Below are 16411 nucleotides of genomic sequence, written 5' to 3' on the forward strand. Positions count from 1 at the left end.
CATCTGTTGAGTGCCTGCTGTGAACTTGACACTGTGTTAGACACTAGAAGCAGCTCAGGATTTGTCTCTGGATTCAGAGCCTGGTGGGGACCTTTAACTTCCTCCTAACGGCGGTCTGAACCGGCCAGGCAGTGGCAGGTACTGTCTTTCCAGGGATGGCCTCAGCAGCAAGGATGGCGCTCTTACAGCTGGGCAGAGGCAAGGTGGGCTGGCTCCCAAGCAGGGCAGCCTGGGAAGCACTGCATGTCAGGTCCTCCTCCGTGCAGTATGCAGGAGGTGCCAGGGACCCCTCAACTGGTGGGCAGTGCATAGCCTCATGTAAGTGGGGATGGCAACCAGTGTGGGCATTTGGGCCTACAGGGACAGGAGAAGAGAGGCTGTTAGCAGGGGCAAGGGCAAAACCGACTGCATGCCAGGGAGAAAGTGGTAAGGGCCGGGGACAGGAAAGACTGCATGTTCTGGCCCAAATATACACTCAGAGCCTGGCAGGAGCTGCCCCTGCCGACCGACCTCAGCTCTCTGGTCTCTGCTCCCTGCCCCTACCCCACTCGTGTTCACCATACCTCCTCAGTTCTTTCCGCAGGGGAAGTCCTTCTTTCTCCCTCACCCTTCCCTGCTGGTCAGTCCCTGCTTATCTCCTGAGACTCTTCTGGGAAGCACGCAGTAAGTACTTAAGTGTTCTCTTCCTCTCACGGTTTTGGAGATCTGAGAATACAGAGCTCCGTAAAAACAATGTTTTCTTTTACTTTTAAAATGAAAGGGAGGCGTTTAGTTTCTTAATTCAGTTTCACTTGGATGAAGCTGCTACCTTTTCAGCAATGAGTCTTAGTTACATTAACATTACTTTTGGAAAAAAGTAATCTGGTGTTACTGATATGTAGATGTATTCTCTTTGGCATCTTTTAAAGGTAGTAAAATTATATTTTGAAACATTAAACATATAAGAAACAAGCCAGCAATGTAATGCCCCAATGAATCCTGAAAATTTATTATTTGGGAGAATATCAGATACTGATCTTTTGTTTTACAGATCATGATAATAATCAGAAAATATACATTTTAAAATGACAGTCAAAAGAATAATTACATATAATACAGACTACGGATACTTTATTTGTACATAAGCAAAGCAGTACTAAAAGCACATTTATGTGTCCACAGTGCGTGAACGTGGCAATTTTATGTTTAAAGCTGCAGCAACTCAAATCCTCCTTGGGTCAGTAAGGAAAGACAGACTGAGAAATACATTAAGGGTTACCCCCATGTCTGGCTGTAAACCTATTTTTTAATCTTTCCCTTCCCCCCATATATATATGTATATACTTTATTGCCTTTATATTTCTGCTGGTTTAATATAATTAGTATACTAAATAGTAATCTGCATTTATTTGGTTTCTAAAAATATATAAAATGCATTGGAATAGAGCTCCTGCAGCTTTCAAGCAGTCCCTGTCCTGGCATCGAAAGCTTATTCTGGAAATGTAAAGCAGCAATACTGAATAAATAGTGATTGTTTTGTCTTCTCCATACAGCTGATGGCCTTTACCCAAAACATAAAAATACTGTAGCAAATAGTATAAACATGCAATTAAAAAATGGACATAATATAAAAGTAACACTTATGAGCAAAATTTTATACAATATAGATTAATAAAGACAACTTAGCAGGTAGAAGAGGGATGTGAACACAGCACTGTTATTTACATATAAATTAAGGCCCAATTTTTCAAAGGCAATACACACAGGGAACTGCCCACTTGCCTACCCCTCTGCACACTGAAATCAAGAGTGTTTGCTTTTTCCACATTATTTCCTCAATCCATTATTATAGTTCCAATTTGGAAAGATGTTCACAGGAAAGATTTTAATAAAGTTTCTTATTTTGCTCTTATTCACAAAGAAAATTTTCTTTTAATGCAGGTAAAAAAATTGTACTTATGGTCAGGACACAAATGCTCATTTGCTCTTCTTGAACACTGTTAAAATTCACATGTCACACCACAAATCCTGAATTTTTACTCTTTCAGTCTTGTCTGAGCTCTAGTTTATGACAATGACGAATTTGAACTATGGGAATTGATGATTGGTTTAGAGATGACTGGGGGAATTAAATGGGTAACTCCTATTAATGCCAACCAAAGCCTCACATATAAATTCCCTGTACATCAAGATAACAAATGCTAATAAACCAAAGTATCTCATAAGAACAAAAAAAGGGCTGTGGGAACCCACTACAGATCATTCTATGGGGATGACAGATACTCAAAGGGTCATATATACTAATGCTATTTCAAATTATTCCTTGGTAAAAAGAAATTATCTTCTAAGGTATTTAATACTTGTAGAAAAATCACAATAAAAGAACGTGTAGTATAATAACAAAAAACTTGTCACCTCATTTAGTATTTAGAACCTGAATATCCCCCAGATGCAAAATTTGATTATTTGGCATTTTTGTATACCACTGCACCCCCCTCACCGCAGTGCATCCAAAGATGTGGCACTTAGTCGAACTCATCTGTATTCACAATGGATAAAAACGATTAGGAACAACTAAAATATTTTTAAGATGTTCCAAGGAAATGAATTTTCTTTGAGTTATTTAAAAAAAGAAGACTTAGAAAATACTTCTTAGAGGTGTGCTTTCAGAAGGAATATAACTGATTAAAAAGCACAGCTGCTCAATGTATTCATCAAACTCATGTGTACACACTTGTCTCATCTAGGAAATAGTATTTTCACCTGTAATTACATCCATAAAGACTATTTGGCAGCCTGGAAATTCGGGTGGAGCTGTCAGAGAGGTACTGTGATCCTAGGCCGGGGAGCCCAAGACTCCTGCAAGGCGGAAGGACGCTGCCGGTCTCTCTCTTTACAGTTAGGAGATGGATGCTGGTAACAACTTACAGCAATTAATCTGGATATCGACTTTGTGTTTCTCATGGCACGCCGAGGCGTCTTTTCAGTTTACAATTGCAAAGTGCAATATATCTTCAGTTTAACTTTTTGATTTATATAGAATGTCATCAATTTATAAAAATATTTTTCTTTGTGAATAAGATCACAACTTCTCTGAATAACAATAACAAAATGACTCTTGGTATAGGATGGTACCCTTTAAAAATAAGGCATATATCAGGCATACATAAATCATTATTGTCACAAAATCTACAAATCATTTTGATTTTTTAAATTCTCATAATTTTTATCATATGTATATATGAAATAACTACTATAAATTGAGAGGAAATGTGTATAGGTTGTGGTTATTTAGGTAAGAATCATTTATTTCTCAAGTTATTTGCAAAGTAGTATAATGGCAAGGTCAACTCAGTAACTCCAAGAACCCAAAAGAAAATAATGTCTTTAGTTGAGGTCTGCCATTTAGCTGGGCTAGAAAAGGCAACTCTGCATTATTACTTTCAATTCTCTACAAGCTTCTATATATTTTCATAGCCATTCTTATAATTTTCCATTGGAAACCTAAATATAGCAGCATTCTCAGCATTCATTAAATCAAAAATAAGTCAAATGTGTTAAAACATCCAAAGCTGCCCTCATGCACAAGCTACAACTTACATCTTTTTATTGTCACCATGACATTAATAGACTAATCCACTGCTACTTCATTGCATGTAAGTGATACAGAGAATGGACTTTCCTCATTAAATTAAAAACTATAAATTTCAGAAAAAGGTCTTCATTATATTGTACCAAATTTTGATCAGAGGGAACGTAAAAATGGCTAAGAGGTATTTGACCACATCCATTTACATATTTCTTGTGAATTTTAGTTAAATCACTACTCATGGGAGGGGAGCTGACTTTTTTGTTTTATAAGTAAGAAAAGAAATATACAAATGGAGATTAATGTCCTATAAAAGTCAAGCTCAGAAATGAAAACAAACACTGATTTTAACTTTATTTCCTTGGCAAAAAGTACCTAACCCCAACCCACTCTCTCTCTAAGTGACCGGAGAAATCGCCATAGTCCATAATTTACAGAGTAAACCCAGGGGTGCCTCACACAAAAGGTCACGCAAACGAAGTGGGTTCTCTCCAGAACACACCACTGAAAGCGGCCTTCCTGAAGTAGACTGACCTGGTCCTCAGACGTCTCTAATTCGTGCACTATGGCGACTCTGAGGGTCCACGAGGGAGACAGGATAAGGCAGGGCAGAAACACAACGCAACGGCGCATTAGGAACCGCCTGGCCTGCCTGGATACTCCACACTCACACCTCTGTTCAACAGTGTTGGAAGCACTGCAAACCTTTTAAACATATACAAGTTATCTCATGAAAGTATTCCTGTTCTGGTATGTGGCCATTCATATGAAAATACTGTAAAGAAAAGATTAAACTTCAGGTTAAAAAGAAAACCTGAATCGTTTCACCCAATCAAACAATGGCTAGGACGAGTTCACCAGACAAATGCGAGTGGGTCCTGCAGGAGCTGGTTTCGAAGGAGGAGCACCCCATGGCACCTGTACACCAGCAGCGCACGGTGGGAGTCCGGCCGCGCGCACAGGGTCAGAATCACACAGCACGTAATGTAATTCCGTCACGAGATAAGTATTAATAAGAAATGTTACAACATCAACATTCACACATTAATTGATTACATGGAATAAATTAAACTAAGCCAGTCGCATATTTCTCTTCGCTCTTTTAAGTCACGGTGTTTTTTATGTATATACACAGTATAATACTTTCCTAATGCTCTCAGAATGCTACCAATAAAAATGAAGGCTTTGTAGTACAGCTGCTGGATAAAAATGTCAACACTGTTGATGTGTGAAAACACAGTTTCTTTGTTCTTTAGCATCAGTGCACAGGGTATGGCTCCAAGTGGTTTGCAAGTTAGGACAAAGGAAAGATACGGTGGCTTGTGAAGCAGGTCCTCTGTTCATCATTGGCACAAATCAAAGAAAGAATTTTTACTGTCCCTGGTACCTTTATTGGGTCCCTTCCTGAAAGACAGATAATGTTATACATATATGCCTTCAGGGTTAAAGCCGGATGAGATGGGGTTCTGCAGAATACGAAGATTACTGGGGAGCTGCCGAGATGAGCCGGGCCGCTTCAGGGACCCTGACTGGAATGGTGCCTCTAGAGAGGAAACAAAGAGAGTCGTTTGAGGGACTCACCAACGCGGAGAGCTGAGCAATATGAAAAACGAGAATTTTTCTTGCCCTAAAAAATCAAAGAACGTGTCATGCCAAGCGCATGCCCCTGTGGGTCCTGGGGTGACAGAAGAAGGCCGACTCTGCTTGGCCCTCTCAGCTGACAAACCAAGATTTCGGTGGTTTGAACACTTCATGATCTTTTAAAGCAAGCGAGCCATTTTCTTCTCTTTCTTGGCTGTGCAGGCCATATAAGTGCACCGATTTAGAAGTGTCTTTTAAATGTCAGCTCAAACTTATTAGTTTTAGGAGAGGAAGGAGGGGCATTCTCAACAGAGAGAAACTAAAACTCAAAAAAACTAGGATTCACACACACTTCAGGAAAATAATATAAGATTTGGGGATATCATGCTCATTTAAGTAAATAAATAACTTAAATATTGATTTCCCCCAGATAAAATTCATCAAACAATGTTTTAAAATGCCCCAAGAATTAGCTTTGAATGGTTAGGCTGGCACTTTTAGAATGCAAGAAATTTATGCAAAGTTAACTGGTGAGAAGTGGGGGCGGAGGGGGAAGCGAATTTCTCAACATCTTACCCCTTTCTATGTCTGCATGCGAGGCCTCTACTTCGATGGGCTCCGCTGGCAGAACGGTCACTTTTGTCCCTGTCTGCTGGATGAATTGCTGGAGGTTGACCTGCCGCAGCTCTTTAGTCAACTGCTCCAGTTCTTGTTCTTTGTCCTAGATAGAATTTTTTTTTTTTAATTTGAGGATTCAGTATTGGCCAGCTAAAAGGCATCCTGGTGACAGTCCATCTGCTCTGGGGGTTAAATGTGGGGTACTCGCTTTCACAGGGACGCGCTTAACAAATCTGGCTTATAGCAGCAATACCGTGGGCTAAAGAGGTCACTCTCGTGCGGCATGGGCCAGAAAGTGAGCAAATAGAGGGCAGTCTGGCCTCTTAAATGTGATGCTTTCTTCAGTTAGGGATACGCTATGCACCCGCTGAGATGAATATGACACGTCAATAAAATACTGGTGTCCAGCCGTTCCAGTGTTTCACAGCAATCTTGCAAAGCTGTTATCAATTACATTTCCCTATTACCCACTTCGTAACTGGCGGCAAAATGAATAGGCATTTGGTCCATGAGATTCAGAGTTCTTGTGTTTTGTAAACTGTTTAAGTTCTCATGAGATTCGTGACGGAGATTTATAGCCCAGCATGAAGACAGCAGGATTCCCACAGGAGTCCCACTATGGGGTTTTAAGTCTTTGAAGAAGGCAGTTTTGAGAACTGCGGAGCCCTGAAGAAAGATCAAGTTTGGACAGCTGCAAAGGTCTAAAAGCAAGGACAGGCATTCATTCTATGATTTAAATGGATTTTTCTTCTTCTCTCTTTTCCTACACTGTAAGAAAAAGTGCCAAGGCCCCACCTAGGCTGTGTGTCTGAGGACAGGGTAGGGGCAGGGAGGCACTGAGGAAAGAGGGGTTGTTTACTATGAGGGTAGGGAGTACGTGGAGATATGTTACTAGTTTGATTAGGTATCTTTCACTAGGCAGTGGGATTTACTAGCAATGATTGTGATAAATTAGTTTTCCTATCAATAATCTCAAAGGCAACACAAGTTCCATGGTACCCTTAAGTGTCAAAATGAATCCAAAGAGTAAAATACTGACAAATCGGAGGTTAACCTTCTGCTGAGTGAGAAATTCCTGATTTTCAAAATTGGAGGGGAGGGTAGTTTCTCTCTCACTATATATATGACAGAGAAATAACATCAGCTCTTCCTGAAACCTTAGGTTTCTCTGCTTTTTGAACGGTTCACATTCTAAAGCAGCTCTGTTCAAATTTTGGTGGGCACAGGTACTATTTGGAGATCTGGTTATAACGTAGACCGTGCGTTCCTAACAAGTGTGCCCCGAAGCCGCGTGCCTTTGAGCAGCAAGCTTCTGAACCAGCACTGTCCAGTACAGCAGGCACCGGGGGCGTGCTGCGGGGCGCTTGAAAGTGGCCAACAGAGAGGAAAAGCAACTTTACATTTATTTAGTATTTGTAAGCTGCTTTACTGAATATCATTTAATCTTAACTGATTTAAATTTAAGTAGCCATGTCACAATCAACTCTGTGTCTTCCTCATGTCCACTCTTAAAGCCTGATACCTCTTTGCAACTCCTGTAACATCACCATGTTTTCAAGAATGGGAATCCAAGAAATGAAAGCTGAGCGATCGGGGCATATGTGATGAAATACAAATGTCTTACACTCAGACTTCAGAGAGGGAAAACACCGGAGAGGAGCCTTTGTGCCCTCTGCTCAGGAAAGCAAAGGAGGGGACCGTGGACAGGGGAGAAGGGAAGGGGAAGAAGACGGGCTCAGAGACAATGGAGTAGTGCACAGACAGGCAGCCGACTAGCCACACGATCCTCGGTAAACCGATCCTTGGTAATCGCTTTAGGCGTTGGGTTTCTCTGTCTCTAAAAGGAGGAGGTCAGATCCTCTATCTCGTCATTAGTGTCCGTTCCAGCTGAGATTCGAGCCTCCTACGTCCAATTATCTAAAGCTACAGCTGCCAGGGTAAGAGCGCTTCTCCCAAGGAGCAAGGATCACTGTGCCTTTGGCCCTCATCTTTGTTTTGGTCTCACATCTAAGCTTTATGGTAAGCCACAAGAATGCTAAAAAAAAATTATACACTAAGGAGGGTGTCTAACTTTAAATGTAAGAGAAAATGGACAGTCACTAGAGATGTCAAAAACATATTAATTCTCTTAAATATAAATGAAACATTCTCTTTATAAAAGTGTTCTTACCTGTAATCGTTTGGTGGCTTGTCCAAGAGACCTTTCCACAGCTTTAATGCCATTTTCCAGCCTCAGACTCTGCTGGCCTTGAATGTCAATTTCCCCTCTGACCTTACCGATTTTTCCTTTAACCTCTTCTTCATTGACTTGTGCCTCCTGGACTTCCCGTTGCAATTTTTCTGCCTCAAGACCGCTTTCCATAGTCTGGATCTGAGCCAAATAGTCCTTTAATTTGCTCTCACATTCTGTTATTTTCTGTCTTATTTCTTGAAGTTGATCCTTCAGCTGTTTTTCATTTTCCTGTTCAATCTGTAATTCATTTTCCCAAAATTCTTCCTCTTCAATTTCTACATCATTTCTTTTGATCTTTTGCTCCAGGCGAACAATTTCCTCTTCAAGGTTAGAATTATATTTTTGCTCCCAAAATCTTATTTCTATTTCATTTGATTTTAGCTCTTTCTCAATGGATTGAAGCTTCTCTGTCTGCAAATGGATCAGCTTCTTCAGCTCATCTGCCGTTGTTTTGCAGTTATTCAGCACCTTTTGCTTAAATTCAGTTTCTTTACCCTTTCCAAAAATTTCCATTAATCCTTTGGCACCTCCTGTAAATGTTAACGACTTCCTTTTAGGTTCTCTCCGTTTGATTGATTTGTCAATCTGAGGCCTCAGTTTAGCTAAGGGGGGCAAACTCTGCCTGTACAAAGTTCTTTCAGGAATTCGAGCCACACTGTCTGAAGTGGGCCGCTCACTGAGAGACGGCCCCGTCCGACGTAAAATAAGCTGTACGTCACTAGCGTACTGCCCCCATTTGTTTAAGGATATGATAGGGTTTTCGTGAGGTGCCAAATGTCTTTCGGTATCTCTCCATTTTTCTATTAGCGTGTACCTTCCAGTTCGACCTAGATAAAGAAGATAAGAATAAACTGTCAAGATGGCACATGCTAAAATAATGAAACAGAGGGTGCCGTTTGAGAAGTGCGCCTTCTTGTTTAGCATCAAGGTCCAGCCCATGCTGCCTGTGAAACTTTCACCTGAAGGGTGAACTCCTGAAGATATTTAACAGCATAAACTTCTAGGGTGCGAACTGCATATACTCTTCAGACTTGCTTAGAGATTCAACTTTATACTTTAAACCTCAGTGAGAATCTTACACTTCTGTCAAACACCCGCCTGCCTAGATCTTCTTGCTTGGGGCAAGACCTCCAGCTAAAACAACGGAGGACGCTAGAATGTTCCACGTCAGTGGGAAGGCCTGGTCCCAGGAACTAGGTAGAGTTTCAAAACCTAAATAAACTTCCATTTTGTAAGTCCTCTGCTTTCTCTGCACATCAGGACTCGGGGAGGTTGGAGGCCCATTTTTCCACCTGAAAGGAGACATGAAGCCAGCGGGGAACCTGCTACTCAGCTGCTAGGCAGCCGGACAGGTCTTTCCTCTGTTTGCCCACGAGAGCTTGGCAAACTCACAGTTCACACGGCTGGTATCTTCCTGCACGCCTGTGTCAAATAAGAAAAAAAAATCGCCTCACTAAAAATAACGCTTCAAAGTAATTTCATATAAAAAGTGGGGCCTGAAGTCTTGTTCAGTTTAGTAGTAATAGCTTCAAAGATTCTTCTGGAAAATTTAAAAGGCAAAAATAGTATTAAAAATAAAAACAGGATAAAATCACATTTTAATAAAAAAATATACTGAACCTAATTAGAAATTATGGAAGATAAAGCTTCAGAAGACAATACAATGCCATTAGTTTGGACATACTTCCTCAATATTTCCACTTAAGGTGAGTGGTTAGGATGGATTATATTAATTTTGTTAGAAGTGTCCATTAGACACCTGTAACTAATATAATGTTATATGTTAATTATATCTCAACAACAAGAAGTATCCATTAGTAGTTAATAGTATTGCAAAGAAAAACACTGCCCCTGCCATCTAGCAATTGTAGGTTTTTGTTTTTTAATCCTTACTGAGGAGGATATGTTTACTGATTTTAGAGAAAGGGCAAAGGAGGGAGGGAAGGAGGGAGCGGGAGGGGAGGGGGAGAGGGACACACACACACACACACACATCGATATGAGAGAGAAACATCAATTGGTGGCCTCCCATATGTACCCAACCAGGGACGAACCCACAACCTTTTTGGTGTACAGGATGGCGCTCCAACTAACTGAGCCACATGGCCAGGGCTTCCCTGCCTTCTTTTTCAATTTCATTAGCTTCTGAACCAACAGTAAGTAGTATTTTCTCAATTACTGTCTCATTAAATGGAAATCTGGATATGTAAATTCGAACACCCATGTCTGCAATTCAGAAGCAGCACATGAAAAATGATACTGCTTTAAGCATATGCAGTGTTGTCCTTTAAGGAAACCTGAATTGTAGGCGTAGCTGAAAAGTTGGAGCTTTGCAGGCAAACAGACTGGAGTCTTTACTGCAGGCAAATTACTTACTGGAAGTAGCATAATTTTACTTCTATTTCGGGATAGTAGCAGTACCTTACAGGCTATAAGAGTCAGAGTCAATGTAATAAGCACCTACACAATACCTGGCCTATGGCTGGTATTCAGTACACAGTAGCCAGTAAGTATTAAAGACAGTGTTATTCACATAGCAAAAGGGCTGACCAGAGACCTCCTCTAAATAGCGATGTGACATGACATTCTGACTTAAAAACAATCCTTAAGCAACTTTCAGCAACACCCAACCACGTAAAGCTGGGCAGAGTAGAAAGAACAAAAGCTCTGGAGTTCAGATCTGCCTCTGCCATCTATTTACATGATTTGCACAAATTATTGCATTTCCTTTAGCTTCGGTTTCCTCATCAATAGGGTGAGAATATTATCTTACCTGATGATGTTGTGAGAGTCAAGTGAGATGTAGAATATAAAAATGTGGGGTGGAGGGATGGGGAGAAAAGGCATACAACTGTAATTGAATAACAATAAAAATTTTAAAAAAATATAAAAATGTTTTGTAAAATTGAAAAGCACTACACAAGTATTATTTGTTATTAATATCAAAAATGCCTGGGCAAACAAAGGGAAAGAAAAAGAAAGCCTTAGCATATTGGATTGGCTTCCTGAAATCTAATGGGTTTCTAATGATTTTCAGGTTAAAAATTATTGGAATCATCACCCCAAGAAAAGCCGTATGACAAATCTGCAAGGTACACACTGCTTCGCAGATCCCAGCGCTCTGTGTTCTCGGCTCCACTGCTTTTTAACTACTTTTAGGTTCTCTCTCCTGCCATTGGACCCCTGTGTCCTCATCGCTAATATGAGGGGTTAGACTAGATCAATAGAGGCCCCTCTGATTCTATCAGGGCGATAAAGTATCCTTAAAAAGAAAACTCAGTCATTGTATTATACAGGCTAAATTATTTAAAGACTTTAATTCAGTCATAATTAAACATCAAGCTGGTTTTTCCAGTGCTTAGTGGTATGCTGCCCTCTAAGAATGTCTTGGTAGAAGATTTTTTAGAATTGCTTTTACTGCCAGTTTCCCCTTTTTGTTAAATAATGCACATTTAGTGCAATTAGGCAAAAAGAAAGAAAAAATCCATCCAGCAATATAAAAAGATTTTTTTTAAAAAAAAGGTAAATGAATTAACAGCTTTGATTTTTGTTATAGAAATTGGCTTTTAGGTAGTTTATGCAAAAATTAAATCCCATAATCACTTTTTTAAAAGATTTTATTTTTGGAGCGAGGGGGAGGAAGAAAGAGGAGGAGATAAACATTGATTGGTTGCCTCTTTCATGCCCCCAATGGGGGACCTTGCCCACAACCCAGGCATGTGCCTTGACCTGGAAATGAACTGGAGCTATTGAGGTTTGCGGGACGATGCCCAACCCACTGAGCAACACCAGTCAGGGCCCATAATCATTGTTTTTAATACCTATACTTGGCCAGGATCTACGGATCCTAGTTAATTTAGATAGATTCAAATTTCTCTTGCAAAACTCCTTTTAGTGCATTTTATTAAATGGATACATTTAGTTCTACCTTGCATACTACCTTGATATAGACTTAACACTAATAAGAAGGACTACCTATCCATCTGTGACATTTGTAGTTTAAGCCATTTTGGTACCTGGACCATGTGCCACATTAAGTAATGGTAAATAAAATACTGACTATACTTTTGAATAGTTGAAGCAACTGAGTATAATCCAAGAATCATTAACTTCACATAATGAGGAAAATCACACATAAAGAGAGATTTTGCATTGGTGGAATCTCACTGGATGACTGACATAACTTAAAAGGAAGTAAGATAACAGATTATGTTAACCCAACTTAAAGCAGAATGTATCACTAATAAGTAATATGTATATATTTGAAAACATATATGAAAACTCAAATATGGGTCCTCCAGACATATTATACCCTTATTTCAACAATTTTTTTTTTTTTACCACAACCATTTTTCCAAAACAGTTTTTGGAAATCTCTGCTTAAAACCAAAAAACCAAAATCATAATTTAAAAGTCACATCTTGTTAATTTTTCAAAAAATATATATCAAACAACAAATACTTGTCTAAAACAGTGTCAGACCCTGAAGACATACATTCTATTAAATCCCCTCGTCATCAACCCTCTCCGTAAGTTTTAGTTTTGACGTCCAATATTTTTCTTCAGCATCAAATCATCCTTCCCCCAAAGATGAAACTGAACATTATTCAAAAGTACATGACAGAGAGCTGGCATGAGTCTCTCATGAATTTAATGCTAACGTATCTTCTTGTTTCTGGATATATTGGAAGTAATGCCAGTAACACCTTATTCTTTATCCTACGCCACTGAATTTTCCGATAATAGATGCTTTGCTGAGCTATAAAAATTTTGATTCTTATGCACACTCTAGTGAACATGACTAATCTTTGCCATAATCACTTAGAATTCTTACAATGAGCATTGATATGTGCAACAGAGCCTGCACGGCATTATTTCATAGTCTGTTAAATGCCTCTGGTGCTTTTTTATACAGAACATATGCAATCTTAATTGGTTCTGTGAGTTAAGCACTATAGGTATTATGATCCTCAACTTACCAGTGATGAAATAAAAACTTAAAAAACTACAAGTCATTTCCGGATGATATACTGCTCTTCTGCAAACTCATCAATGAATCTTCCATAAATCCTGAGTGTCGCTATTAAGATAACTCTCACCATAGATTATTTATCTTATGCCGACAGTGAGATAAAATCTCTCCGACTAAAACCTGTCAGTCAACTGTGCCGGGAACCCGAAGTTAAATTATTCACTGTGTATTTTCCCAGTGTGTTGGTGAGCGTTCCATGGAATCACAGAATTACTGCATATTAATTTAGGACACACTTAGGATTATATGATATGCTTATTACTATTAAAATTAATGAAAATATTGATTGATTTCATAGTGTTAACAACTACTATGCTTACTATTTGATGCATTATGTTGGTTACTTTTTATAAATAACATTAACCAAAATAATAGCTAACACTATAAACCCCTAAGATTTGGGGGATTGTTAATGCAGCCTAATCTAATCATGAACAACACAGACTAGGAATTACGTGTTCACATTCATTAAAACTAGGAATGATTACTTGTAATCAAGAGATTGTTGTATCTCTTGTACATCGATGTTTCTCTCCCTTTCTTCCTCCTTTCCCCTCTCTCTAAAATAAATAAATAAAATCTTTAAAATATATTCTTTTCCTTTTCTTCTAAAGCACAGGTGGCAAACACAAGGCCCGTGGGCTGAATCCGGCCCTCCACCTTGTTTTACCCGGCCTAGCACCTTTTCTCTACCCGGCAGCAGCGCCAAGCTCTCGCTTAACTGTTAAAGAGTAGTTACATTTATACAGTCCTAAAATTACATTCAGCCCTTTGAAGGCAACCACGAGGCTGATGTAGCCCCTGGCGAAAATGAGTTTGACAACCCCTGTTAAAGGATTACATAATTTTAGAGATGGATGAGACATTAGGTAGCCACCTAGATCAGCCTGTAGCCTATAGGAAAAAATTCATTGATTTATTCACAAATATGTACAGTGACTACCACAGGTTAGACATGGTTTTAGGCTGTGAGAATAAACAATAACAAAACAGCGAGAGGCAACTGAGAACACACACGCAGCTGAAGGGAGGTCTACTGTCCATGACCCAACGGCTTCCAGGCCAGATAGGCTGAAAACTCAGAACTTTTTGGGTTTATTCAGGCTCTCCTGCAGTTCTATAATCAAACATTAAAATTTCTAATGTAAAATGTATCAAAGTTCATACCAAATGGAATAAATATAGATGAAAAACAGCCTCACATCAAATCGGATCAGTTTTTACCCCCAAATGAGTTCCAGCCATGAGAAGTATGGCTAATAAATGAAGTATGATAAACTTTAGGCTTTCAGAAATTTTCAGATTTCAAATGCAGACAATGGATCATGGCTGATATGCAGTATGTCCGGTGGATAGTGGTATAGAGAAAAATGAGAGTATGGCAGACAGGGCGTGTGTGGGTATGTATGTGGACACGTGGTTGGGGGGCCTCTGTGATATTTAGGCAGAGATCCAAGGGAGTGAAGTTTGCACATAGCTGGGTGCGGAGAGTGTTCTCAGCAGGGAGAAGAGCAGATGCAAAGACTGAGGTGATAATGCATTCGGTATGTTTAAGAAGGGTGACAAAAGTGACCGCTAGGAAATGAGGTCAGGATGATGGAGAGGCAAAGTGGGGACTCACCTGGGGCCCCGGGGACCACTGTATGGACTTTGGAATTTGCTGAGTGTCAGGGATCCTGAGGGGTTTTGGGGAGAGAAGTGATATGATGCAACTATTTTAAAAACAATTACTTTAAACCTGTTGAGAATGTCCTGGAGGGGACCAGGATGCAGGGAGATGAATTGGGAGTGGTAACTGCAAAAATCTAAGTGAGAAATGATGGCAGCTCGCACCAAGGTGGTAACAGTGACTGTGGACAAAAAGAACAGGTTCTTGATATGTACTGAAGGTCGTACAGGTAGGATTTGTTGATTGATTGGCTGGAAAGTACTAGAGTAAGAAAAAAACTCAAAGATCATACAAAGGTTTTTGATCTAATCAATCAGAAGAAAAGACCTCTCATTTGCTGAGATGAGGAGGAAGAAATTTTGAGGGTGGGCAGTGATTGGGACACAGAGCTTGAATTTTGACATTTTAAGCCTGAGGTACCAGTTCTAGGACTGTGCCATTTACTAAAATAGACATTAATCACATTTCACTTTAATTAAAAATTTATTTCCTCGGTTACACTAGCTAACTTCAGGCACTCAGTGGCTGCATGTGGCCAGTGGCTGCCACGTTGGCATGGTGAACATTTCTATCCTTGCAGGAAGTCCTCCTGGACAGCACTGTCCTGGAGACTGTTTTACGGAGCACGTATTTTAGGAAAAGCAAGAGTGTGAGCAAGGTAAACAAGCAGGACCCCTTACTTCAGAGGGACTTCCACAAAACAGAAAGAAGTATTAAATACCGACACTAGAGTTCTGTGTAAAATGTGTTTGGAAGCTGACTTTGTTGGGCCAACTGTATGCAACATGGTTTCTTTGGAAGAAGAGTCCACACCACCCTGGGCCCTCACCTCAGTCAATTTGTTTCTGTTAAAATATGAGGTCTGGCCTCCGTTGAGGGAGATAGGGGAACAAGATCGCAAGCAGTAAGAACAGAGAAAAATTCTGACTCGACAGTACTTTAAATGACAGTAGGCACCAAAGTAGTGTGAGGCAGAAAACCTTTCCCTCAGTCTCCTTGATTTCCTCCTCCTCCTTTTTCGCTCTCTCACCTTTTGTTCGCTGTGCTTTAAGTTCTATGCGACTTGAGGGCAGAAATATACTCTTTTCCTACTTTCGGTTTGGCCTACTATAAAAGCAAATGCATTTTCTCGACTTTAACGTGGGACAGATGGTCGGCCAAAGGCTTTCTGTTTCATATACAAATTTGAGAAGCAGTCTGAATTCTGAAATTAGGGCATTTCTTGGACAGTTGATGGAAGAAACGAAGTCTTTGATACTGGGAATGTTTCAGAAAGCCTAAGGTAGAGACGGACCAAACACACACAGTACACTGTTGCTGGGCAGTTTAACCAGTTTGAGCCAATTAAGTGTTTTAATCATGATAGCACTTTTAGTAATTGTCTCCTACAATTTCAGAATGTGTCCTGTTTCTACCACCTAAATATGACCTGTCAAGGTCGTCAGAGATCAGGGGAGACAGTGTTCTTTCCACACTACGAGACATCCAACATCGTTTATCAAATTACGTTAGCTCTAATTTGATTGGATTGCTTAGCAGCACTGAGTTAGAAAACGTTAGCAGTCGTATCTGCAGATTGCCAACTTGTGTACGTATTTTTATGTCTTGATGGTTTCCTAAAGTAATTTTAGTCTTCCAGAAAAACTGCATAATCAATAATCCCGAATCCGGAATGGAAACCTGCGTCAGTCCACACTCTGCTGACAGTGC

General features: G+C 39.9%; 1 protein-coding gene across 3 annotated transcripts in view; it reads right to left on the bottom strand.

Moving 5' to 3' along the window:
- Nucleotides 1–1088: 1088 nt before the first annotated feature.
- The window catches only part of RASSF8 (Ras association domain family member 8), a 97197-nt gene continuing 81874 nt past the window's right edge, over nucleotides 1089–16411 (bottom strand). For all 3 annotated transcript variants that reach the window (XM_053921711.2, XM_024575615.4, XM_053921710.2), the window contains 3 exons: nucleotides 7938–8827; nucleotides 5726–5870; nucleotides 1089–5111 (listed from right to left, as the gene is read on the bottom strand). In XM_053921711.2, the coding sequence (XP_053777686.1) occupies nucleotides 4990–5111; nucleotides 5726–5870; nucleotides 7938–8827 (1157 nt within the window). In that variant the 3' untranslated portion in view covers nucleotides 1089–4989. The remainder of the gene's footprint in view (nucleotides 5112–5725; nucleotides 5871–7937; nucleotides 8828–16411) is intronic.

Source organism: Desmodus rotundus, chromosome 3, assembly GCF_022682495.2.
Source record: "Desmodus rotundus isolate HL8 chromosome 3, HLdesRot8A.1, whole genome shotgun sequence".
Classification (NCBI taxonomy): Eukaryota; Metazoa; Chordata; class Mammalia; order Chiroptera; family Phyllostomidae; genus Desmodus; species Desmodus rotundus.